Here is a 26,688-nt window from a genome sequence, read left to right on the forward strand (position 1 = left end):
TAATTGGGAAGCTTGTCCTTTTTAGAGAACCTCTCATGTCATTGGGTAGCTGTGTGAAACTAAACATGAGGATGTATTGAAAAAGGTAAGCACACATTAAAAATATACAGATCAGTTAATTTAGTATATAATATCAAAGGGATCATTAGGACTCTTAGTGCAATTGGAAGGAACAGTTAAAACGTGTGAATATTGGTTAGCTGTTTGTTCTGCAATGGTAATAATATTTCAGAAATTTTGTTGAACATAGTGAAATAGACATATTGCAGGGAAAAAAATTACATGCTGCACTGCCTTGTGATATGAGCATCTGAGTCACTTGATGTACTTACAGCATTGAATAGTTTCTGAGTGCTCTGCATTCGTACTGCTTGAGTGGTAAAAGGATGAGCCAAATGAACCTCGGAAAGAAGACATAAACCATTTTCTGTAGGAGTAACCATATCTTGGGTTTCCTGCTTTATTTTTGAATGAAATGGTTTAAGTAATTCTGACACTGTAGCCCACAGGGAATTCAACCTACACTGGACTTTCAAGGTTATTTTCAGGTCTTCACAACATTAAAAGGATGAAAACTAGATTTTTTGTTTATTTGTTTGTTTTTGATGGGTATTCACTTAACTAATATTTTAAGGGTTCTTTTGAAATAGAGAAACAATGCTCTGTAAAAATGTATGTTGTCATACTTAGGCAGTTTGCACTAAGTCATGTGTTTTGTGCATGTGATTGGAGATTACTCTGTAGCATTCTAAAGTTGCCAGCCCATAGTTGAACTGGTAACTTGAAACCAGTAATCCCTAATATCTCTTTTAGTTTATTTTATAATTTCTTATCTTTACCATTTGCTGTGTCTGCTAGCTTCATGATTGGAGTCCATTAATTTTGCAGTTTTTTTTTTTAATATTGACCTTTATACAGTAGTGTTTTATCAAAATTATGTTTTTAAAAGTAAATGCTTACATTTCTAGGGGAAAACATCTATTCAGATGTGTTCTGTGCATTACAGTCCATTGTTTCATGTGATCGGTTTAGTCTATGAGAAGAAATATCACATGTTCTGAAGTCATTCACATAAGGCACACAGGTCAAATTTCTTCACCATATAATACCTTTCAATGAATGAAGAAAATTGTTTTCACTGTATCGGTCTGTCTTTCTGCTTTCCAAGTTGCACTTTTCAGTGCAGGATTAAGTTGCCTGATGTTGGGTGTCTAAGCTTCATTGATTGTGCAGAATACCTACACACTAGGTGTTCTACCTTGCCACTTGAGATACAATAATGTTTCTTCCTCAGCGTCCAGCCTCCGGTCCAGAAGAGCATAGGTCTTCCTGTGTCTGTGTGTAGTTGTCTTGGATACAGAGGCCTAAGCTTAGACCTCTGCTTTGAGCCCCTGCTAGTGGGTCAGCTGAATTAGCTTAAGGAGAAGCTTTAAGAATTAAGGAGCATTCAGGAGAGACAATCTCCATTGTAATGGGAACTGAGTCTAAATATTTAAATTTATGCATCTTAACCTCTGATTTAATTTCCATCTGCCTCCCATGGCTTCTTGAAGATTGTACAGGAAACTTGTAGCAGAAGTTGGAAATCCTTGGTGATTCCACTTGAAATGTACATTTCAAGTGCAAGTGCTCTGTTTCAGTGGTTTAAAATCAGTTGTACTTGCACGGATCACTCAGAAATCTCTTAATGAGAGACATGGGCTGTCTCAGTATATTCTTATCCTGAGAGATACTATGGATAATATATCATACATAATATTTAGGTATCCATGTAATTTATATAGAATGCAGTACAACATATGAGGTACATTCTTGTTCTGTATGTTGAAGGGAGAAGAACTTAAAAATTTGTTGCTAAGTGCCTTGTGTTTCTTCTCTTTCAGGTGTTAGCTTTTTTGCCTTTCTGTCTACCTTATTGCTCTTTGGTAATGAGTTGTTTTATGTTATACATTGTGATTTGATCTTTAATTTATATGTGATGTTCTTTCCAGCTGAGGTATAGTATTTTGACTGTCAAATGAAAACTTGTGATAGTAAGTATTTGTATTTGAATATCTTTATAGTCACATCAATTGAGGCAGCTACAGAGGCAGCAGCTCTGAAGCACTTCAGATAACTCTTGGCAATTCTCCTGGCATTAGTAATGGTTAACCTTCAGGATTCTGAATTGACTACTGGTACTGCAAACTGACAATTTCAGAAGATTAATGGGCCAGAGGAGTAGTCATTCCTGTCAACTTTGAAAGAGCACTCTGAATATGAGAGCAACTAATATAGTTGCACTAAAGCTGGAAGCGAACAAGGTTGTATGTTTTTGAAAAACAAAAAACATAAACTGCAATATCTTACACTTTCTTCTCCAGCTGAAGATTTTATAATAAATCTGATTTTTTTTTCTTAATTCACGATAATTTTGTAACAAAGTGATAAATTGTAATAAACACCTGTGAGTGCACAGCCATGTCAGATCAAGACTGGCCTTTTGCCAGTTTAAATTATATGTAAAATGAGTATCTATAAAAGAGAAGGGTCAGAGTTGGGATTGTACTCAGGGGGAGGAAGATAAAAATACAGGAGGCAAGTACAGTGCTTTTACACACAAATGTGGTATGCTTGAGTGCTTTCACAAGACAGATTTAGTGAGGAGTTTTTTGTGTGTTCTTTTCAAATAATAGTGTGGCAGTACAGTAATGGTCCAGAATGTGGTTTTGCACAGCAAGCCAGAATAACAATGAAGTGAAATTCTACTTTAGACAGGAGGACCTCTTATCTAAACTGTTGGATTTAGGGTTAGTGTTCCAGTTGGAAAGGCAAACAGTTGTGGATATAAAAAAAATTGCTCTTTTTATTTCTTGTAATAGATATGGAAGTGACTATAGATAACATATTACTCTCATCCAGTCTGAATAAAAGGTTGGTAAACATTATAATGTAAATACCAATACAAATCATCATTTCCTGAATGCTTTTCTTTTGAGATTAGAGAAATCAATAACTTGTGTGGTAAGGACTGCAAACATTACAACAATTTTAGTGTCTCTGGAGATAGAAGTTTGCTTTAATGTACAATGAACACACAAATGGTCATTCAAAAGCACTAACAGTGAAAATTCTTGGTTTTATTAACTTTTGGTAACAATGCTATCACATTTAGAAATTAATACAAAAAGAATCTTAATGTTAGATCAATCCTTAGTAGAAATTAGCATATGCTTGGTTGTTGCATTAAATATCCTTACAGAAATATATATTTTTTTGGTTAACAAAGTCAAAAAGGTGTTGACTTCTGTTCCTAATTGTTAGATACAAATTTCCTTTGAAGATCAGCATATTTATCCTTTAATTTTTTTTTTTTATCCTGGTTTGAAACTTTTAAAGAAACAATTGCTATGGCAGAGACAACAATTGCTTTTTCTCGCTTTAGGTTCAAATTTTGTATCATCTTTCCCTTAGGAAAAGTTGTTAACTATGCTATTATTTTTCAGTAAAAGTACGGTAGCGCTTTCGTGTTTACCCCAGAGTAACAACAAATCCATAGAGATTACTGCAGAGCACCTGTTGTACTGTCAGGTCATGTCCCAGCTGACACCTCTGGTCCCCTACTTGCCTATCTGTATGCACTGCAATAGAGGTCCAAGATGTTCAAGCATATGCCAAGCCATTATTCTTTGTACTGCCAAAACAAGTCCTGTTCTTGGGCTGCCGGATAATGTTGTGATGATCATGGAGTTAGCTCTAGTGGTATCTCTAGGTAATGTAGATTACCTGCTGCAGCTGGATTTCAGACCTTCCACGGTGTCCCAGAAGACAGATTTGAAGAACTGGTGCTTTCTAGATCCACTTGCCACCCATTGTGTGGATGGCGTCCCTTTGCATCATGTTGAATTGAATATCCCATTTATCCTAATATCTTCATGTGTGATGAGTTACAGATCTTTAAATGTATGTACACAAACTACAATGTGGAAAAATTTAGCTCATTAATGTTACCTGGATGCTGGTAAATGTTGGTTCTGCTTGAGGATGTGTGAAATCTTTCCTTCCTGATTGCCCGAGCAGATACTACCTACCTCTGTTTCCTGATAAGTGCTTTATATCCTAAACAAAGTAAAAATTTCCAAAAACAGGAAGATGCTCACAGCATATCTAATGACAGGAAGGCTGAAATCTTCCCTGTTTCAACTGAAAACTGAGAAGTCTGTTAGGAGGAGAAGAGTTTTGGATCTAAGAAACTGCTGAAGCTGTGTTTGGAATTTCCACACTTCCACATTGTAATCTCTCATATGCAGAGAACCTCTATCTGTAAGGCAGCTGTGAATGTTGTTGTCAGATTGTGCATTCAGAGAGGAACTTTGGGGCCAGGAGATAGATATTATGCACAGACTTCTTTTCAGTCTACTTGAAACCACACTGTCCTGGTTTTTAAATTTTTTTTGGTATATAAGTTCTCTGAAGAGTGATTTCCACATAATCAGCAAATACTTGGTGATTTCCACGGAAGCAGGAAGATGATGGGGCAAGCGTTTGAGCCTAGAGGGTCCTGTTGAATTTTGCTGTGGGATTATCTACTGTTTGATTAAAACCAGATCAAAGTACTGGGAGAGATTGACTTGAATATGTGCTATCACTGAGAGTCAATTTCTCTTCTTTGTCAATATTTTACCTTTCCAGACGGGGTACTGCAGTTACTTCAGGAGAAACATGAACCAAAACTCAGTAATGACAGGTGTGTGTTTGAGACATTTTATATCTGTTCATTTCACAGTTATTAAAGCAACAGGGTTGGAAATCTAATTGGCTGAAGGTTTTAAGTACATTTCAGCTTTGTTATGTTTCAGGAATTACATGTATTTGCTTCTTTTCAAAATAAAGAGAGAACTGACTTGCTTGTTAGACTACTATGAGTTGTGCTGCTAAGGAAAGCTGGTAATATTCCATCTAAAATTGGTGATTGCTTTAAAAACATTGTGTCTTATATTTATGTGAAAATATAAATACACACACTCTAATGCTGTCTCTCTCCTTGATTAGTGCTTTATAAGATCCTTTTCTCATGTGACAGTGTCCTGCAAACTGCTATAGTAATTGATGTAAATTTGTAAACTTAAAAGCTATTAATATATCTTTTATTTTGCTACCTAAACTGATGCAGTCCCAACACACTTTTACATTCATGTATACAGATTAGAACTGTTTATAGTTATCATGTTTTCTGTTGGCTATTTGTGATCAACTGAGGTCTTTTTTTATAATGTTAATATGTTGTTTCTTTTACATATACAGTAGAGTATTTTTCTTTTGTAGGATGTATGTGGTGTAATTAATTTTTAACTGTAAACATTTTAAACTGGGATTCTGAATAGAAACCATAGGATAATGCAGGTGATCATACAAATTTCTGTATCTCATGGAGAAGAATGCTTATATTCAGCAGTTGTTTTACCTTTTTTTTCCCCCAAATGTATACTATTTTATATAAAGCCAGCATGGAAACAACTGAGAGCCATTATGTTGGAAAATATTTGTGCAAAATGCATGGTGTTTTTGAATGCCACTAATATGATCAGTCTTAATATTTCTTTGAATCAGAATGAGTTTGTCACTCCTGGCAAGACAGAAATCAATTGCCATTAGTAATTTTGATTAGTTTCAGTTTAAAGATAATTGGAGTTGGACTGTGACAAATCCTTCATATTAATTAACAGGAACAAAGTGTTGTGACAAGAACTTCAACACATTAAGTTAATATAATTAAAATAAATAAGAGCTGCATTTGGCACGCCTTATTTTATGTGTGCAAAATATATATGTTCATATTGCTTTGTGTTTATTTGAACATGTTGTATTGTTAATCAGGCACTGTGAATATTATTTACTTTATTTTTAAAGTAGAAAACTGTGTTCAGAAAAATCTAAATAAATCTCCAGGATTTTAAGGCAGTGTTTAGTCTTCCTATATTGTTTTGGGAAATAAAACTTTTAAAAAAAGAACCAAACAAAAAAAACTTAAGCTTTGCATTTCTCATTTAGCTATTTTGAGAAATACATATGGCAACTCTTAATCAAAATATTTAATTGTCAATTTATACAGTCACCTTAACATGACTTTCTCTGAAACCTTGTTGGAATAATGTTCTGATGGAGAAGGAATATTAACACCTGGTAAAACTTAATGTACTATCGTTTTCATATTTCTGATGACATGGTTTCTTTGCTTCTCTAATCTCTTTTATGTGGTGACAGCACATGTCTTTAAATAGTAGTATCAGAGGAAAAATAGAAATGTTTAGTGTGGAAAATGCACAGAAATACAAAGCTGAAATAAAAGGGGAAGTGTGCTTTCAAATTTGCAGAACAGTATTTTCCAGCAATTTGCATCCAGTCATTTGGGAAAACCTGTTGCATTTATTTTGATTGTTTAAGTCTTTCCAGAGGCTTATAGTGTATTAACGAAATAAAACCAGAAAGGCACAATATATAATATATCTTTTGTGTTTTGTACACAAGGCTTTCAGAAGTCATAGTCTTGAAATGCAAAGCTTAAATGTTATATTTCGTGTTTGGCTTGATTTCCATTAGAGAACATGACTTGAGTAATTTCTGCAGGGAAGTGTTTGTGGGCACTGGAGAGGGAGTTGCTGTTCCCCTGGGGCCGTGTGTGATGCCCTGGCTGGCTGGACAGCCCTCGCTGTCACCTGGCCCGCAGCCCTGGCCCTGCTGAAGGAGTGGGCAAGGGAGAGGATGATGCTGCTGCTCTGCCATACAAGTCATACTTGTGGAGAAAGGGGAGGAACTGATGCTGTGCTCTGTATGGCATGCAGTGAAGAACAGTGTTGTTAGAAAGTCACCTTTTTGGCATTGCCCTGGGGTCTTTTGTGTAGGACGCTTGGGAGCCAAAATCCATGGGGAAGATGAGTTTCATTTTTGTAATTGTAGTTTGAAACTGTACAGAGACTATGTAACAGTGTTTATGCTTACTAGTTTTTTTTTTCTTTTTTGCATTCATAAATACAGTGAGAATCACGATTTCTAAAATTTCTGAATATAATCCTTCCTGTGGAATTCTAGAAAGGAATTCCAGCAACTACAAAAATTTCACTTCTGCATTAGCTCTGCTGGTAGAAACCACTGCAAACACATTTCTTTATCTGAGACTATACCTTTTTCTTTATCTACAATATTTGTTATTTCTTTGCAGGTATTGATGTATGATTTAGCATCTAAACTACTTGTTTTCTTTTCTTCCAGGCTGCTGAATCAGGAATAATAAAAGTGAAAACAATAGCTGCACGAAACACAGATATTTTGGCAGGTAATTATTTGCTGTGCAATAGAAAAAATAAAGCTGAGTTACAGATCAAAATGTTAAAAAGATGTCTTGGATATGTCTAATAATACTACACATCTTTTAGTGTGTGCTATGTTGTTGATGCTTTACTTTTGGGCACCTTGCAAAAAATCCAGTAGCATAGAAATTTTTTAACACTACTTGTTTCTTGTTAATGCTATTAGGCTGAGGAGGAAGGGCTCTATTTTCAGTTGCTGCTCTACAAAAGTAATCATCCACTAAGAAAAATAACATGAAATACTTAGGCCCTACATTCTCAGTTTTTTAATTGTTGTGGTTGAGTGCTCTGTGTGGAGCTCTACAGTATGATCCACATACACCTATGTATTAGTCCAGCCTTTAGGGACTTGCAACTGGCAGGCAAAAATCCATCTTTATCTGAGACAAGGTCATTCAATTTAATATGTTCCAATGCCTTGAGGGATGGGACATACCTTGTGAGTTGCAGCTTTGTCTTCGCTTTATAAAGCTGGCTTCTTGCCAGTTGCTGGTAAAGCCCTTGGCCAGATTTGAATGTCCCTGCATCAATACTTGAGTGTCTACCCTAGAAGTAGTCAAAATCCTTGAAATGCTAGATTGTTTGGAAAGTCCAGTGAAATAGCTGCTAAACCATATCTTGTTTTGGGGTATGTAAATCAGATATTGTTAAAGAAGCATTTTCTAGGATTATTTGAATTAACAGACCCACTTCTCAGTATTTCACTTTAATGCCTCTTTTTTATTTGTTTATTTTCTTTGTTTTTACTGCTGTCATGAATGCTGACATAAGTGGGAAAAGTATGCCAGGTAATGTCAGCTATATCAAAATACACAAATGAAAAAGAGAAAGCAGTAGTTGGCAATTTTGGAAGCTATCAACATATTACTGCATAATAAAGTTTTAGAAAGCTAGTTTCTAATCCTGCAAAGTTCTTTGTCTTTCAGTTTTCCAAGGGAAGAGATAGGAAAGATCATTAAATGTAGTCATGGATGGGCAGTCTTTGCTTTCATCTTTTTGAGGGAACACTTTCTCTTAGTTGGTAAATTTTTTTAAATAATTTTCTCTTGGAAAGTTTAAACTGGAATGTAGTAAGTATTGATTTCATTCAAAAAACCTGCACAGATTTGTTGTTAAGAAACCAGCAGGTCCTAAAAGTTATTTTGATCAGTTAATCTTTCCTAATACGATGATAACTTTTTCTTCCTCTAGTCTACATTTTTTTACTGGGAGAATGTACTTTGCCTGCACATTATCACAACGTTCCACAGTTAAAGCATGATGTCATTAAACAGACTCAGTTCTTTATGAACTCTTGTATTTTTGGAGGTATCAATTATAAGCTAATCTTATACATAAGGTGGTGTCAAGAGATTGTCTATCTAATATCTTCTGAGGAAAAATTATATATATCACTTTGTGTAAAAAAAACTGCAAAATGCTACAATGTAATTGTGAAATCTAGTGGATATTTTTTGACTGCTAGATGATTTAGGAGCATCTACAAGACATTCTAGTAATACAAATTAGTATTTTGATCAGGATATGATTTTTAAAATATTTTGATATAAACTCTCATTTCACTAACATAGATAAGAACAAATGTATCAGATTATTTTGAATAAGCTGATCTGGTGTTTTCTTGAAGCATTTAATGGTGTAGGATTATATTTTTTAGGAAAATAGATGCAGGCTTAAAATCTTATTAAAATCTTAAAATCTTTGTTATTTTCCGTGGGATATGTTTAACCTCCCCAATGAACTTTGGCATCATTGATCTAACTTCTTTCTTTCTTTTTGAAAAATTAAGTTGAGCTGTTTCAAAGTCTTCATTCTTGCCAGTGTGTACATGCTTTATTATTTATTTATAAGAATTTGAGAAATTCCAGAGGAGGAGATAAATTTGAGAAATTATTTCCATGTGGCTTTGAGATGTGCAAAAACTTATGGTTTAGGAGTTCTTCTAAATCAGAATTATAATCTTGCTGATGAAATGAACAGGTAAGTTATACTTTTCAAAAACTTCTCACTTGTTATGGTTCAATAAGGTAGTTTTCTTTTTTAATATATTCTGCCATAAATTGGTAGCAAAATGGAGGCAGACCTGGCAATAATAAATTTATTGTGTATTTTAAGACTGAAGCTAATACAGCCACAGAATCACATGATCACAGAATATTCTGAGTTGGAAGGGGTCATCAAAGTTTAGCTCCAGACTCTCTGAACAGGAAAGCTCCAAGAATCACCCTATGTTTTGGTTGCTATAAAACCAGATAGGTACCAAAGCAGCTTTACAAAACATTAATTTTTTAGCTTCATGAATTAAAAATACTTGTATAGATTCTGTTGTGAGATTGTTGCTTTTAATGGCTTATAAAAGGCTAAATTTATTCTTTGTTTTGTTATTTATTAACTCATGCCATTTTTGCCATTCAGAACTTTATCTTGGGTCTCATGTTAAGGCTAAATGTTTTGTGGTATCTTTTTGCTTGCTTTTTTATGCTTCATGGTTAGAATTTAGTGGCAGTTCAGAAATGTCAACTGGACATAGAGCCTGCACTGACTCTGAAGAGGCTGATGAAACTAGACTGTGTGTTGATATCAACCTGTAAGAACTATTATCTTACAGGAAGTTTGCATCCATAATCTATAATAGCCTATCCTTTTTGTAGAAACTTCTGACTCAGTTTTTCAGTTGGAAAATATCATTAAAGTATTTTTTGTAGTTTTAACTTGTTTCATTTTTTGTTCCAAATTACTTGTAGTGATGCTTTGTAGTATAGATCATGTTTGCATTTTTATGTGAAAATGTATTTTTTGTTTGTGGTAACTACTGTCTTCTGAAGAGCGTGTGAAACTTTGCATGAATACATTTGTTCTACTACACATAGACTAAAACACGGTGTATGACATTCAGTGTAACAACACACATTGAACCTTCAACTGTGAGGAAATTTTGTGTCTGAAATGGTGATGAGCGGCTAAAATCTTAGAAGTTTGCATGAATCAGCAAACATACCTGCAAATGAAAAACCACTCAGTCAGAGCCATGCTTTCCTTCCATATTTTTAGTATTTACATATTTTTAAATTTTATTATGTCACATTTCTTGAATTACTTTTATGGGGGAAAAAAAAAACATGTTTTAAATGACAGTGTAGAATGTTGTATTCATTATGAAGCTTTTTCTCCTTAACAAAAAACAAAACCAAACAAACCAACAACCCAAAAAAAAAAAAAAAAATGGGAGAGAAATTTATGGAAACTTGTTTTCTCCTGGCAAAAGTCTATTTTAAGAAACTACCCTTTATCACTAAAACAGCATTTGACAAATTCACAGCCAAGTGAATGTACCCAGAATACAAACAGTCTAGTCTCTCCCTGTTTTGTCAGCGGCAGTTAGCTCTTCCCCTTGCTGCCCGGTGCTTTGGAATGTCGCTCTGTGCCAGACTGTTGCTCCTGCAATACGTGCTGCAGTGAAGCTGAGCAGAAGGACAGGCTGAGACTGGTTCCTGTGTCAAGGCCAGGGAAAGCTCTGGGGTTGGCAGAACCTTACACCTTCTTGCTAACCACATGGACTCTTAAGTGGATGTTTTGGATTTGGAAAGTCACTTGAGTGTGTAAGGGAGAAGGTGCTTGGAATTTGAGCCTTGGCCAGGGTAATTGTGGAAGTGAGCTGTGTCAGCCTAGTGTCTGTCTTCACTTGGCTTTTCCATGTGGTCCACGTGTAAATCCCAAATTTCCAAGACTAGAGATTGCTTTTTGTTAATTGGTGTGATTTGCATTGTATTTTTCAAAGTACTAAACATTGACTGCTTCCATATTTCTCTTTGAAAGCATTGAAAGAGAACAGTTCAGAGGTGGTTCAGCCTTTTCTGATGGGTTGTGGAACAAAAGAACCAAAGATCACTCAGCTGTGTCTAGCAGCCATACAGAGGCTCATGTCTCATGAAGTTGTTTCAGAGGTAAGATCAATATTTATACAAAACCAGAAATACTTCAGAGTGAAAAATATAGACCTTAAACAGAGGGTGAATGAGTTGTTTTAAGAGGCTCTTTATATTTTAATGAACATAGTCCACAAAATGTTTTACTCATATCTATTTTTCAGTAATTTAAAAGAAAACCTTTTACACCACTAAAAAAAGGTGAGGCAATATTAACAACCTTTAGAAGGAAATTATTGAAATTTGAAGCCACCTTATTTAGTTCACATTCTTAGTTCACACTGCAGGAACTGAACATGTAATGAACCTTGTGCATGCACAAAGTATATTCTGTGCAATAACATTATTGTGCTTTTGTTACATTATATTTTTAAAAATAAGTTAAAATGGATGCACATTTTCTGCATCAGTAAATGCCATGATAGTGTGTTAGGAAGCTGATAAAACTAATGCAGTTGTGCTTGCATAATGTAAAAACACACTGTTTTCTCTCTGAGTGAATTCTGAGGATAAAATATATTTATAGTGTGTCTTCCATATTTCCAAGTAAAAAATTAAGTACAGGCTTTAATTTGTACTGCATATTATGACATTTCTGTTGTCAATTCTTTAAAAATACTTACGTAAGCTTATGACAATGAAATTGGCTTTATATTCTCAATTTAGTCCTATGGTATAGACAAACAGGCACATTCAGTTATGATATACCTTTATGACAGCGATATTCTTATATATGTACAAGATATACCAGCATATGAATATTGTAATAGGTGACAAAAAATATTTCTTTGTAGGCTGCAGCTGGGAACATTATTAATATGCTTTGGCAATTGATGGAGAACAGTCTTGAAGAACTTAAATTGCTCCAGACAGTTCTTGTACTTTTAACAACCAATACAGTTGTGCATGATGAAGCACTGTCCAAGGTAAGAATTTGCTGGTGTCAGCTATAGAATTTGAAATACCCAAGAGGAAAGATGGGGAAATTTCACTTATGAAGCATGTGAAAATAATGAACAAGGGACTTTATTGATTCTGTTGTGTCCTTACTGTCTTTATGGCTAGACTCTGAAAACAGGATTTCTTTTAGCTTTCTTTTCCATGTGTTTTGTAGTTCCTCCATAATAATGCATTTCTGACTTAAGAGGAACTTGAAATAAAAACACAGAGCTAATGCCTGTCCTTCTCATTGTTAAATTTGTGGTGTTTTTGAATTGGAATCAGAACACATGGCACAGTGTACACTCAGTGGTAACAGAAAATGTCAAAAGTAGTTGCTTTCCACCCTGCCTTAAATCTCTTTTAAAAACAATCCAGTTATTGCTCCTTTGGTAATAACTTTGGGTCATAGATTTCAATATGAAACATTTTGGATATTATGTTTCAACTAAAAAAATAAGGACCTAATCACTTTTAATGTAATTATAAGCTACTTCTCTCTGAAGAAGCAACATTGTTTACCATCTGTGAATTGTGAAACTCTGCTTTGTAAGTTTCTCTTGTAGATTACATTGTAGAAAATTTGTTTCAGTCAGATATTTATTGTATGTTCATGTTTCAGTTGTAAGATTTTAAAGTAATGTGACAATATCATCTGAGTAGAGTCCGCAAATCACAGGCATGAAAAAGAGGCTCATGGCATGTAGCACTATGGTGCGGTGTGGTTGAGGTTCTTGAAAATGCCAGAATAGAGTATATGGACAGAAGAACAAGAAACACAGGTTTCACTACACATACAGATATTAATTTTCAAAATTCATTATAAAACAGGTAAATATTAAACTATGAGTTAGAGGTAATAAAAAAACCCAGTGGGAAAAAGTATTTGGGTCATTGCCAGTACAATGACACTTTGAAATGCATGTCTTAGGAATAATAGCAGTCAAGGCAACATGCTTGTGAAAGAATTGTGATTCAGTGTAGGAGGGGAATGACATTTTAGCTTTGGAGCTTACTGACCTTTCTGTGATTAACCTTACAATCCTAATGTTCTTTTGACATAATCATCATACAAGTTGTACTGTGTGATGATTACTGTGTATTATCTGTATGATGACTGCAATTTTATTGGCACATTGTAATGTGTTTAGTTAATACCACTCTTTGATTGCCTTTGGGGAGGATTACTAAAGAGTTTTTTGGCTAGGGTAATCCATAACGCGTATTCTTGGTTCTTCAAAATTTTTTTTTTTGGACAACCTTTTGACAAACTGTAGCAGAAAGCATTCCCCAATCCATCAACTTTATTGACTCTTAGCTAAAAGACTAAATGTGTTGTTGTTGTAACATGATGTTTTTTCTGGTAACTTTTCCTTTCAGGCAATTGTACTTTGCTTTCGATTGCACTTCACAAAAGATAATATCACAAATAACACTGCAGCAGCTACAGTGCGGCAGGTAGTGACTGTCGTGTTTGAGAGAGTGGTTGCTGAAGATGAACGATACAAAGGTGGGCATACTGCTTACTCAGCTTGCTTCTATTTACCTGCTTTTTTGACATAGATCAGATGTTTCTCTTTTAGATATTGTGACAGATGTTTCTCTTTCAGATAATAAAGTAGTAAAATGTCTATAGATGTTATAAAAAAGCCACAGACATCATTAATTTTAACTGTCTTTTATACACTTATTTGTATTTAAAGGAGATTAAATCCTTCACCATTATGTCAGTTCAATTCAGTGCATTAATATATAAAACCTAGATTTTTTTTCAAGCTGTGAGAGCTGGTCTTCAGGTTAGTACTGTAAAAGGATTTGAGATGAAGGTGTCATTTATAGTGCAGGTACCATAGATTACTGAGTGGGAAATATATGGCAGTAGTAGTTTTGAAGAGAACATTGGAAAACAGTGCTTGGTATTGATGATCTTTAGTAGTCAACCTAATGTTTGTTTCTATAGACATGATAAGTTGGAGAAGAATTGCCTGGCCATTTTCATAGAATATTCCTGTATGAACACTTGTACTTGATATGAGCACATGTACTTGATTTTTAATAGCTCCTTTGTTCACAAAACTTTGTTTTGTTTTTTTGCGCAGATGCTGTTGACCAACCAGCTGCAGTTCAAGGGAATAGTAACAGAAGATCTGTCAGTACACTGAAGCCTTGTGCTAAGGATGCATATATGCTTTTTCAGGTAGTTGGGGATCATATACTTATGTATTGCAGTTATGACTGGGTACTTCTACATGTCTTTAAGAAATTTCAAGAATTTGCTGTTGGCATATTGGCAGTGTCCTTAACCAGACCTTTGGGCTTTCTTATGCTATTTATTCTAATTGGTGATGATACACTGTATCAGAGGGAAATGATGGGAAAATGATTCCAAGTGACCTTGGAAAATGTTTTACTATAAATCTTAAATAATAGCGAAGCATATGTATCTGCATTAAATTCAAAATTCTTATTTCCCTGAGCCCTGTGGTGGGTTTACCCTGGTCAGACTCTCAAGTGCCCACCAAGCTGCTCTACTACTTCCTGTCCCAGCTGGATGGCCAGAGAAAATAAGATGGAAAACAATTCATAGGTTGAGATAAGGTAGTTTACTAAACCAAAAGCAAAAGTTTGCATGTATATGAGCAAAGTGCATCAGCAAGCAATGTTCAGCCACTTCCTGGGAAGCAGAGCTTCAGAATGCATGGCAGTTGCTCCCAAAGGCAAACATTGTAAGTAATGAATGCCTCCTTTCCTCTCCCATTTCTTAGGTTCTATAACTGAGGTATGGAATATCTCTTTGGTGAATTTGGGATGACATTTTTTGTGTCCCCTCCCAGGATCTTGCTCAACCCCTTGGTGGCAGTGGGGGGAAATCCTGAGAGACAGCACTGAGGCTGTACCAGTGCTATTCATATGTAGGCAAAACAGTGGTGTGTTTTCAGCACCTTTCTAGCTACCAGTGCGAAGCTCAGCACTGTAAGGACTGCTGTGGGGAAAATTAACTCCATTTCAGCCAGACCCAATACAAAGCAAAATGCTGAAACTGTAGTTCAGTCCTGTTTCTTGTGGTTGGTATTGGACATTAAAGGCAAGTATGTAATGAAAAGGAGTAGTTGCATTCATCACACCAATAAAAATCTTCTTGACTTAGCAAAGTCACTTTGTGGGTCTTGGGATATTTTTGATGGTAGGTATGAACACATATGCTACAAGGATACTGGCAAAGTTTGAAATGTCTTTTCTATGTTTATAATTTATGTTAAGAAAGTATCTAAAGAAAAATTATGTTGAAATCAGAAAATTACTCACAGAAGAGGAGAGTATGTAGATTTCATTGTGAACTTGGGAAACTTTCTTGGTATGGGACTGTACAGAGAATGTCAACGTGACTGTGTTTCTTTCTAAGGATCTTTGTCAATTAGTTAATGCTGATGCTCCCTACTGGCTCGTGGGTATGACAGAAATGACACGGACATTTGGCCTGGAACTTCTTGAGTCAGTCCTCAATGATTTTCCACAAGTGTTTTTACAAGTGAGTAGTTCTTGGACGGAAAACAGGAAGACTTTTACTCACATAGGTAGTAAAATCTACACTTCATTAAATCCTCTTTAATTTAACAAGAGTATTGTTTTCCTGAAGAGCTTTTTAGCTTTTACATATTTGGGGGCATTTTTAACAGAAAATTTCCCTCTGCTTTTTGAATGTTTTTCAATTCCCAAACACTTTATTTATATTTATGTTTTATTTATGTTTATACATTTTGTAGAGCTGCTTGTTTTACTCTGTCTCACTTTTGGTTTTGCTGTTTATATATCCTCTGGAGATGCATTTTCTTATCTTGCCTGATTTATGACAGCTCTGTAACTAAATTTGTGGACTTGTTATTTCTACAAAAACATTAACCTCACCCCACTTGTAAAGTAAGAATCAAGACTGTGAATTGCATCTATCTACTGCATATAAATGCACCTTGATCCTGCAGTAATGTGTTTTACTAGCCGACAATAGGTAAATTAAAGAATTTTTTCTATTTATAGGTAATATATTAGCAGCCTGTTTCAACCTGTGAAATACAAGAAGGGTGCATGGCATGAACCTGACCATTGTAATTTTATGATTTTTGGTAGCTTTACAATGGTGTCTGCAGTTTGCCTTCTTTTTTCCTGATTGTAATTTATACCAAGCTTTACATAATTTCAGACTGCTTGATCATAACTACAAATGTAAATAAGATGCATAATCAGAGTTACTGGTAGCAATTAAGGAATATCTACATATAATTTTTTCTGTTTTCCTTTTCAGCATCAGGAATTCAGCTTTCTTCTTAAAGAAAGGGTGTGTCCTCTTGTTATAAAGCTCTTCTCCCCAAATATCAAATTCAGGCAAGGTTCCACCACCTCATCTTCCCCAGCACCAGTGGAAAAACCATACTTTCCCATCTGTATGCGTTTGCTGCGAGTAGTTTCTGTTTTGATTAAACAGTTTTACAGCTTGCTGGTAAGGATACGCTCAGATTTTCTTAATGCAGTTCTGTTTTTCTATGTATATGACAGTGCTGTGATCAGCAGTAGTAGTGATTAGTTCTTGGGAACTGTTGATGTCTACTGAGGGAAGAAAAAGCTAAATACTCTTTTCCTCTTAAGTTTGTTTGTGTTTACATGTATTCTAAATGTATGATTTTGTTTAACATGGACCTGTGTGAATTTCATAGTAGATTAGCTGTTGTATTTTCTCTATTTAACTGTCTTTCAGGATCTGGGAACCTTTTGATCTTCTGTTGTTTGCCTCGCTTTAGATAATGATGATTACTGTGCCTTGCTAATACTTTCTAAGAGGCTTTTGACTTGAGTTGCTAAAGCTGTTGACAGAATGTAGATAAAAACACATGTTCAGCTGTTCTTATCTCCTGAGTTTATTTATATAAATATAAATAAATGTATATTTAGCAAATACCAAAGTTGGGTATTTGCTAAAAAAGATATTTGTCATTTCTCTACTGTAGCAAATGTATGACCTTTATTGGAATGTCTGTGAGGAATTTAACTCCTTCAGTACAATTGCATATGTGATTTTAGCTTGATATTATTCTGAGTAAATAGTCATTCCAGGGATTATTTTTAGATCTTTGCTGTGATAGGATTCCTGAGATGGAAGTTTTTTTCAGAAAATATTTTGTAGGAGGATTTTTCTTTTTATTAATTATTATAAACTGTATATTTTAGGTAACAGAATGTGAAATATTTCTGTCATTGCTGGTTAAGTTTCTGGATGCAGACAAACCACAGTGGCTACGAGCTGTTGCAGTAGAATCTATTCACAGGCTTTGTGTGCAGCCTCAGTTATTAAGGTATTAAATATATTGACTTTTGCTTTTACATAAAGTTTAAGATATATTTTTAATATTTTTCTCTAATGGAAAATGCTTCCTGAAACATTGCAAATGTATGGAAACTTAAATGCAATAAGCTCTTCGTGATAATTTTCCGTAATGTTTTAGGGCAATGCTTATTATCCAGGAAGGGCTGAATTATAGTTATTTGAGTATGTCTGTGTCATAGCAGTGTCAAAGGAACATTTGCCTAAAAAATCAAATATTATTGTTTACCTAAATATTTGCTGTTAAAATATGCTTTTAGTCTACAATTTAGAATGTGTATAGGGGTGAAGTTGCTGTTAAAATATTATTTTAGTTACCAGTTAGTCAAACACTTTCTGTTTTATAAAATACCTTTCAGGTCTTTTTGTCAGTCATATGATATGAAGCAACATTCCACTAAAGTTTTCCGTGATATTGTGAATGCACTGGGATCCTTTATCCAGTCTCTATTTCTTGTACCAAGCACGGGGAACACATCAGCAACTCCAAACCAAACTGGTAAATCTTTATTTTAATTTTATTTTCCCATCATTTTCTTGTAATAATGAATTCTGTTTTGATTCAGCTCTGGTACAGCTCTCTACTTCTGTGTTTATTTTGGTGAAAAGCTAGCTTGAGATGAACTAGTGTTCTCAGCTCTGGTACAGCAGGGGATTTTATCTACCTATATTATGGTGAAGGCATAGACAGTCAGCAGAGCAGTGCTCCTGCCTTGATTCCTGTTTCTACAGTGACCAGGTTCCTTGTTTCACAACTTTTCAGAGGTAGATTCCAAAAGAGTTATTTCTAATTTCTGACTATAAAAAATGTGTCTGATTTCTGTCTCCTTGTGCAGGGATGTAATTTATGACAGTGTGCAATTTAAGTAGTAAGACAGTGTGTGTTTGTAGGAGGCAATCACTAATTCTTCTGGATGTTCAAGGCCAAAACTGTAGTGAGGGAGCCAAGAGGCAGAATGAAAGATGTGTATTTCACAAATGGTCTCTGACTTTTATGTAAGCTGTAATCATACACATGTTGAAAAGACTTGATTGTCCTTTCTTGCAGCCAGGGTTTTGGCATTTCACTAGATATATTTGCATTTTATGAAGAAGAAATCCTGTTAATGACTTTGCGGGTGTTTATATCCCAAGTTAAGGCTCCCTGTTTCTTCCCGTATTTCTGGAAGCAGAGTCCTCAGCAACAAACAATGTAAAAATAGTTTGTGAGGGTGTCTTCTTAAAAGACATAAAAGCCAGATAATAAGTGTAATTATTGTATTATCATATCTACTATTAAATTAAGAAACATTGAAAAGTTTCGGTTTAGATTCACACCTTTCATTGTTTACCAATGAAATTGGGATCCTGTGCTGGAGTTAGCAGTGATAGCATGAGGAAATTGGTGTCAGTGTCTGTTGTTGAGTAGCTGTCTATACAGCAGCTGATAGAACATTTCTATCAGTATTATTTCTAGGTTAGCTTAATTATCGTAAAGTAAATCAGAAAACCACTTTTCACCACGTAACATGCACATATGAGAAGCCATTCTGTACTGTTCATTCTAAAAACCTAAATTTTGCCTCAAGTAAAACAGCGCTGCAGTAGGGTCATACCTCTAGCGTTGTTCCTATTTCTCTGGATAATTATTTCAGTTTGTTTCCTTTTTTCCTTTTCTTTCTGTCTGAGTGCTTCTCATGTCACTTTCTCATGCATTTCTTTTTATACATTATTTTCCTCCTGTGGCTGTATTGGACATGCAAAGAGTAGATCAATGCAATGTAATTCTCAAACTGAGTCTTCTGATTATAACAACAGTCCCTTCATAGCAGGCTGTCTTTTGCAATCATAGAATGGCTTCTGTTGGAAGAGACCTTCAAGGTGATCTAGTTCCAGCTCCCTGGCCATGGGCAGGGACACCTTCCAACAGACTAGGATGCTCGAAGCATTATCCAGTCTGGATTTGGACATTTACACTCCTTATAGACTTGATTTTTGAGCTTCAGTCTTGCAGCAGGCTACCTGTTTCCTAGAAGTTGGAAGCTGCATCTCCTGAAGTTCTGTGTCATTTTTATTATACTAGGCAATGTTACCATCCACTTTAATGAGTTAGATTAAGACAAAAATAATCGCGTGTGTCTGACTGCACAGTGTGATCATAGAAAACTACAGCAATGTAACTGTGTTAGTGGCAGTGTTTGGTTAACCATGTGTTTAGCAGAATATTTCTTGTTTCAGTCTGTTAAGTGTTACTGTCTTAAAGTGTACACATAAGCTTCTGTGTATTCATATTGCCTAAGTTAGGAGTTTATTGCCTATCTTACTCTCCACATATTAAAAGCAAGCACACCAAAATGGCAGTTGCACTGTGAGTCGCTATCCTGGAGACCCTGCTATCTCTCCTCATTGTCTCTTCAGCAAGAATCTGAACTTGTGGGACCTATTCTTAGTAAGTAGAGAGGTCCCTCTCTATGTAGGAAGTGTATATATACAGACTTCCTTGTTCTTTTAGCTACTTTTTTTTTTCTTCCTCACTTGGGAACAAAGTTTGTCCCTTCCTAGCTGTTGGTTAGCACATTGTCACCTCTTCCGTGATGGGGTTTGTTTTATTCTACCTTGGCATGGAACAGATTCAAATGTTGCCATTCTCTTTGACTTTCTTCTTGTGGTTTTTGCATTTCTGAAATCTTGGAAGTTTGTTATTGAAATAATTAAACTTTCTAGCTACTGAGTTCTTAATACAATTATGTAAATAATCCTTAACTTTCAAGTATCTGTCAGACTCTTCACTAAAATATACATTGTTGCATCAAGACTGTGTAAGTTTGATTCATTCACTGAATGTTGTCGATGTTGCTGTACCTTTCCTGGAAACACTACATTCTGACTGGACATTAGGCAGCTGGCATCCATGAACTGCACAAAAGATTATATTTTAGACAGCAGAGGGAGCTCAGAAATAGATTTTAGTGTTATTGTTGATTTTTGTTGTTGAACTGGGTGTCTTCAGATTAACCCTGGTGTCTCAAAAATTAAATATAGAAAAAGAAAAAGGATGTTTGTTGATCACAAATATAAGATTGGTTGGTTTTATCACTTTGTTTTTGTGAACAGGAAGCAATGCATCAGGGAATACTGGCTCAGCACAAACTAATCCAGGAGTGCTTGGAATGGGTGGAGGTGCAACTGTATTACCTGCCTTTGAGTACAGAGGTACTTGGATACCCATCCTGAATGTAACAGTACAAGGCAGTGCTAAAGCTACATAGTGAGTACCTCTATCTTTTTGAAAATGTATGTAACAAGTATTTTTTATTTTAAATTTGATAACGTAAATGTTTGTTTTTTTTTTTTTTTTTACTAGTGAATATAGAGGTTTTTGTTTCACTGGCATTGAAGTCTATTAGGAATTTTCTCTTTGTTGGTGCCATGAGGTGTTCTGGTCTTTTTGCTGTTTTTTCTGCATGCCCTGGATTCTGATTGGAATGTCCCCTATGATTTTAGCATCAGTTGGATTTTGTTTTCCTACCATATTACGTGTATTAACTCTTCACTTTTAAGCCTCCCTATAGTACATAACAATTTTGAAATACCTGTTGCTGCATTTTGTAATGGCAAACACAAAGGGCGTTAAGCAAACAGGACATCAGTGGGAATGAAAAATAGCTTTCTCACACCACCTTTACTGTATTTACTGTTTTTGTTGAGCAGGATATTGTGGTAGATGCCAGTCTGGTTGTATTTCAAGCAATATATTGACCTATATACCAAGGCTAGATTCTGAATGCTCCTTGGAATGGCAGATTGTCATGACTTTGTACAATGGAGATGGTGTTCTCAGTTTAAAGCTGCAAATACTATGTTACTTTTTAAATAGTGCAATTTTTTTCATGTCAGTCATGACCATTGAGGGACAAGCACTTCCAAACCTGAAGTTATTTGTACCACCATAAAATTTTGGCATACTAAAATTCAGTGAAATCTGCAAATAGACTGGATCTCAATATTTTTAGGGTAAGAACTCCTTTATCTGCCTTTGACATGCAGAAGAAAAAAAATCATCCTCAGATTTCAATAGTTAATGTGTATGTGTTGACTTTTTATTCTAGCAGTGGACATAAATGTTGTTTTAGTTTACCTGCTAGTTCTCAGGGAATACAGATTTTTAATTCCACTTTTCTTCCTTTTCTTTTTTCTTGCTATCTATTCTTAACTGGATCCAGAACCTTTCAGCCACCATCATAGTCTCCTCTTCTGCTCTAAACTTGTTTGTGTTTTACCTTTGGACGCCTCAAGTGACTATGATTTTCTCTGCATGATTTTTGCTTTTTTTTTCTTCTGTATAAGATTACAGAGTTGTCGCAAGCATTTCACAGCAGGATTTTTTCTCCTATCTTGTGCTTTTGTCAGTAGTCCCTCTGTATAAGGAGGTGACTTGCTGTAATGTGTCGCATCATAGCACCAGTTCTCTTCTGCTGCCATTAGATTTTCTAACAATGGCCATGTCTCATACTTTTGTGCAAGTTTCTTCACAGGCCACTATGCCTTGTCTTCCCCTTTACTTAAGGAATTAAATATTTTTAAGAGTAATAGACAAAACTATTTAAGACTTTACACAACCATTGTTGTGTAATAGTAACAACTTATATAATTAATTCAGTAGTTAGCATTCTCTATCTTCAAGGTAAAAGGATGTGACCTCTATCTCACAAATATATTGTAACTAAAACTCACTAATAATTTTAATTAGACCGGTATATATAGTCACACTTACTTATATAGAGGATGAAATGCTGACCATTTGATTTAGCTGTAGTTCCTGCTCCCCCAGATATGAGGCAACTACCTTTAGGAAATTAGAGGTAATAACTGAAGTGTGGCATGTTTGGGAGAAGGAAAAATTTTTGTGCAGACTAGAGTATAAAAGTATCTTTGGTATATTTTAGCTGGAATATGTAGCTTTTTATAAAGTAATTTGTAGAGTAAAAAATGATGAAATAATGATTCTTGGGGTAGCAGGTAGTTTTTGTAACCAACTTTCTCTACTTGTAGAGATGCTGCTATGTCAGCTACAATTTCTGTTGGATTTGTAACTCAGTAGTTCTTTATGTGCTTTTAAAGTAAAAGATGGAGAAGTGGCAATGAGACTGCTATTCCAGCATAGTGATGTTTTAATTGCATGCTTTTCAGCAGTGAATCATGTAGACATATCCTCTTTATACAAATAACTTCCATTGTTTACCTGTGCATGTAGGTGATAAGCATTTGGCCATGTAATATCTAGCTATGGACAGGCTTTTCTACTCAATTGGACTCAAAGATAATGATAATAGAATATCTGGCTTGTCCTTGAATTGTTATAACTATGTTCACGCTGTCATGACTTCCTGATGTATTTCCTCTGTTGTTCCTAGATATTTGTATTCTTCTGAATAAGCTCTGTTGCAGTGGCTTTAAGTAAAATAATACTGCAAGTAGAATTATTCATGATGTTTGCTTATGTGTGTTAGTGTATTTTTAGAAATCTTTTTTGCAGATCTGTACTCAGGGTTAGTACCCTTTTGGTTGCTGTCTTTAGTAATTCATTTACTTTTTTACTTAATGACTTAAAGACTTTTTTCTTGCATTGCAATAAATCTTGAAGGATTGTCTTTGGGACCTGTTAGTACTTAGCATTCATTTGGAATCTTGTTTTTTATTATTGTTTTTAAAAACAGTATTATTGATACACCCTTGTCATGTTTTCAATTTTTTAGTTTGGAGATGCTGGACAAAGTTGAGCCACCTACAATTCCTGAGGGCTATGCAATGTCAGTGGCATTTCACTGTTTGCTGGATCTTGTCCGTGGTATCACTACCATGATCGAAGGAGAGTTGGGAGAGGCAGAAACTGTCATTCAAACCACAACAGAGACAACTTCATTACCAGCACAGTCTTCAGAGCAAGATTTGCAGTCTCTTTCTGACCAATCAGAGAAAGAACTAGGTATTTGAAAATGCAAAAACTGTATGAAATACAACAGTTTTACAGAAAACAGATTTTAAAAGTTCATGCTCTTTGCTTAAATTTATTGTTTCTTATTTATATATAAAAACTTTCAATGAAGTATGTTTTTTAATGGAACAGCAATTCCATTTAAAAAAATATTTGACTTAGTGTTAAGCCAAAAGCACAACACTGAGATATAAGGTCACAAGAGACAACCTCACTGATATAAATGGAGTTACGACCACATTAAAAGAAAAATATAGTAACAAGATAAAAGGAATATTTTAATGGAGAAATTTTTAGTAAGATTGCAGTATATAGAGAAGAATTTCTTTAAAGGCAGAACTGCTGTGAAGTGAGGATTGCCCCTGTGGAAGATATGATGAGTCTGTATAAGGCAGTCTGTATGTACAGACAGATTTGTAAGGCACCGGGGCTGCCGAAGACAGGACCGGGGGAAGCAGAGGGCTTGTCCCGGGCGCGGCCTCGGGAGCGGGCGCTCTCCGCGGTGCTGCGGGGCGCCGGCTCCGCCCCGCCCGGGGGCTTGCTGTGGCCCCGGCGAGAGGGAAGTGTGCAAATGGGCTGGGCAGATAGCCCTTTGCTAGACCAGTATCCTTTTCCCTATTAAACGAAAGAAACAAAAAAGTTATGGAGAATTATAGATACCACGGCAGAGTATTTTTACTTCACTGCAAAATTCCAGTGAGTTACTTGTTCCATATTTTTGCACTTCTGAATGTTTATTTTTATAGACAAATATCAAAAATTATTATATATACCATGGTAAGTTGGAAAAATAATTGCCTGGTGATTTTTTTTCTACCTCAGAAATATTATTTTGAATGCAAGCTGTTAAAATAATACCAGCGTGTGTTTCTGTATGTGCAGATATCTGACTGTGTAAACATACATACAAAAACACACTTCCAAAGATGCCATAACAAGCGTTTTGTTTATGATACAATTGAAAGTTATTAAGGGAACCACTGCTGTAAAAATGTTTATATCTTCCTTTTAAGTTAGCAGAGCTGTCTGGGAAGAAATGGTGAACGCTTGTTGGTGTGGTCTTCTCGCTGCTCTATCCCTTCTACTTGATGCAAGGTATCTGGTCTTTCATTTCTCTTGATTTTTCTAAGTTGATATTCCAAGCTATATTTTGAACTGATTTTTGATAATAGTCACATGGACAGTTGTGAGCAGAAGTTCTATTCATGGCATCTGAGCAGTCAGGTTTGTGGCTTAGACTGAGTAAATGACACAAATTCTCCAGAAGTACAACATCAATCTTTAACGTATTTCAATACAGAACAATTAACTGCATTTTCAAAGGGTTTCATTTAAACTGTTTAAATTATCTTTATTTCTTTTTACTTTGCTTGCATGTTTCAACATATTGAAGTGATTCCAGGTCCTGATTACTGCAAGTAAGAGACTAAGTAATGTCTTGGTACTTGTTAGTACTATCTAATCTTTAAAGTGGAAAAGCTTTTTAGTAGGAAATTTCTGTGGTAAATTAATTGGCTCCTTCAAAGAGCCTTTTGTAATCAAACACCATTTTCTGAAAATAGTTTAAAATATATTTTCATAGTCTCATTTACCAAGTCACTGAGAAGTAAAGTCAAATTTTGTAGGAAGTGGTTCTGAAGAATTTTTTTGATTGGTTATGCTTGTTCTTCAATACTTATAGTGTTAATGAGTTTTAAGTATATGTTCTTATGGCTTTCAGTTTTGGTTAGCTGCCTGCTTCTGTGCTCTGTATTAATTCTTGCTGAACAATGTGTTCTCTTTCAGCACTGATGAAGCTGCCACTGAAAATATTCTAAAAGCAGAATTGACCATGGCTGCACTTTGTGGAAGACTGGGTCTTGTAACATCAAGAGATGCCTTTATCACTGCCATTTGCAAAGGATCCTTGCCTCCTCACTATGCCCTTACTGTATTAAACAGCACAACTGCAGCTCTGTCCAGCAAATGTAAATATATAAATTTTTCTTAATTGTGTTTCTTCATATTGTCCTCTAAACCCAATTTTTTTCAGGATGTGATTCCAAAGACACACAGCTGTAGTATTTGGCTATATTAAAGTAAGTTAGAATCCTCAGACAGCACCTAGATCACCTGCTTTCCAGAACTAGTCTTGCAGCATTTGCTGGCTGTCATTCTAAAATTCATCAACTTAATATCATCAGCCTAAAATTTCCTGAAAGATTCACATATGTCAAAAGTTCAGATTCTGAGATTTGTCTACCATGGTAAAGGTCTGCTAGGATCTGTGATTAAGGCAAAATCTGAAAAAGTCTCTGGGCAACTTGAATTCTAAAGCTTTGGCTAGAACATCCTGCATTTGTGATGTACTGCAATGTTATCTACAATTGTCTAGTGATGGTAATACTTACGCATAAGTGGAAGATATACATTCTGGGCTCTCTTCAGCCTACAAAAAGTTGAATCAATCTGTCCTACATCTTGAGAGAATGTTGTAATTTATAATATATGCTGGTTTAGGATATACTCTGTTTCTGACTTTGAAAGTGAATTACTACTTACTAAGAAAAGCTACTACCTGAAAAATATACAGATGAATCTAACATTAGAGCTCTTAATATAAAGCCAAAATATCTTCAGGAACAAGGACCCCTACTTCAGTCCAGTGTACCAGCTAAGCATATTATTAGATTGTAATTCTGTTAAGAAGTGCACATGACTGAACTAAACAGATATCATAAAAACAAATCGGGGAACATCAGTTATTTTGTGTAGGTTGCTCTTCTTTTTACAACTGAGTTATAAAATTGGTGTCCTGGAGTCCCATATTGGAAAAATGTCATGATACAACATCAATGGCACCATCATTTTCTGAGTGCACTGGTAGAATGGTAGCAGAGTTACACACAATTACTATCAGCACACAAATACCATTTACACACAATTACTATCAAAAACTGAACTGAGACACTCTAATGCTTGCATCTTAAGCATAAATATTTCAGTCTTGACATAAAATATATAAATGTATCGCAAGCAACGTCTAGTAGTTAGAAACAGGGAATAATTGCTGGACCCTTAACACTCTAGGACACTAACACCGTAATCTAAATATAGCCAAAGGTCTCAAAGTGGAGTATGTTAAAGCTA

At 35.2% G+C, this 26,688-nt stretch overlaps 1 protein-coding gene across 5 annotated transcripts in view; it reads left to right on the forward strand.

Moving 5' to 3' along the window:
* Positions 1-26,688, forward strand: part of MON2 (MON2 regulator of endosome-to-Golgi trafficking) — a 64,706-nt gene that overhangs the window by 5,368 nt on the left and 32,650 nt on the right. For 4 of the 5 annotated variants that reach the window (XM_021547424.3, XM_077783491.1, XM_021547426.3 and 1 more), the window contains exons 2-14: positions 7,249-7,312; positions 11,163-11,290; positions 12,067-12,198; positions 13,592-13,721; positions 14,311-14,408; positions 15,615-15,740; positions 16,512-16,706; positions 17,432-17,556; positions 17,945-18,084; positions 20,679-20,832; positions 23,321-23,550; positions 24,573-24,654; positions 25,345-25,526. In XM_021547424.3, coding sequence (XP_021403099.1) covers positions 7,249-7,312; positions 11,163-11,290; positions 12,067-12,198; positions 13,592-13,721; positions 14,311-14,408; positions 15,615-15,740; positions 16,512-16,706; positions 17,432-17,556; positions 17,945-18,084; positions 20,679-20,832; positions 23,321-23,550; positions 24,573-24,654; positions 25,345-25,526 — 1,786 coding nt within the window. Of the gene's footprint in view, positions 1-7,248; positions 7,313-8,117; positions 8,135-11,162; positions 11,291-12,066; positions 12,199-13,591; positions 13,722-14,310; positions 14,409-15,614; positions 15,741-16,511; positions 16,707-17,431; positions 17,557-17,944; positions 18,085-20,678; positions 20,833-23,320; positions 23,551-24,572; positions 24,655-25,344; positions 25,527-26,688 lie in introns of those variants that run through there. The other variant, XM_077783492.1, reaches the window with a different exon arrangement.

Source organism: Lonchura striata, chromosome 5 (assembly GCF_046129695.1).
Source record: "Lonchura striata isolate bLonStr1 chromosome 5, bLonStr1.mat, whole genome shotgun sequence".
NCBI lineage: Eukaryota > Metazoa > Chordata > Aves > Passeriformes > Estrildidae > Lonchura > Lonchura striata.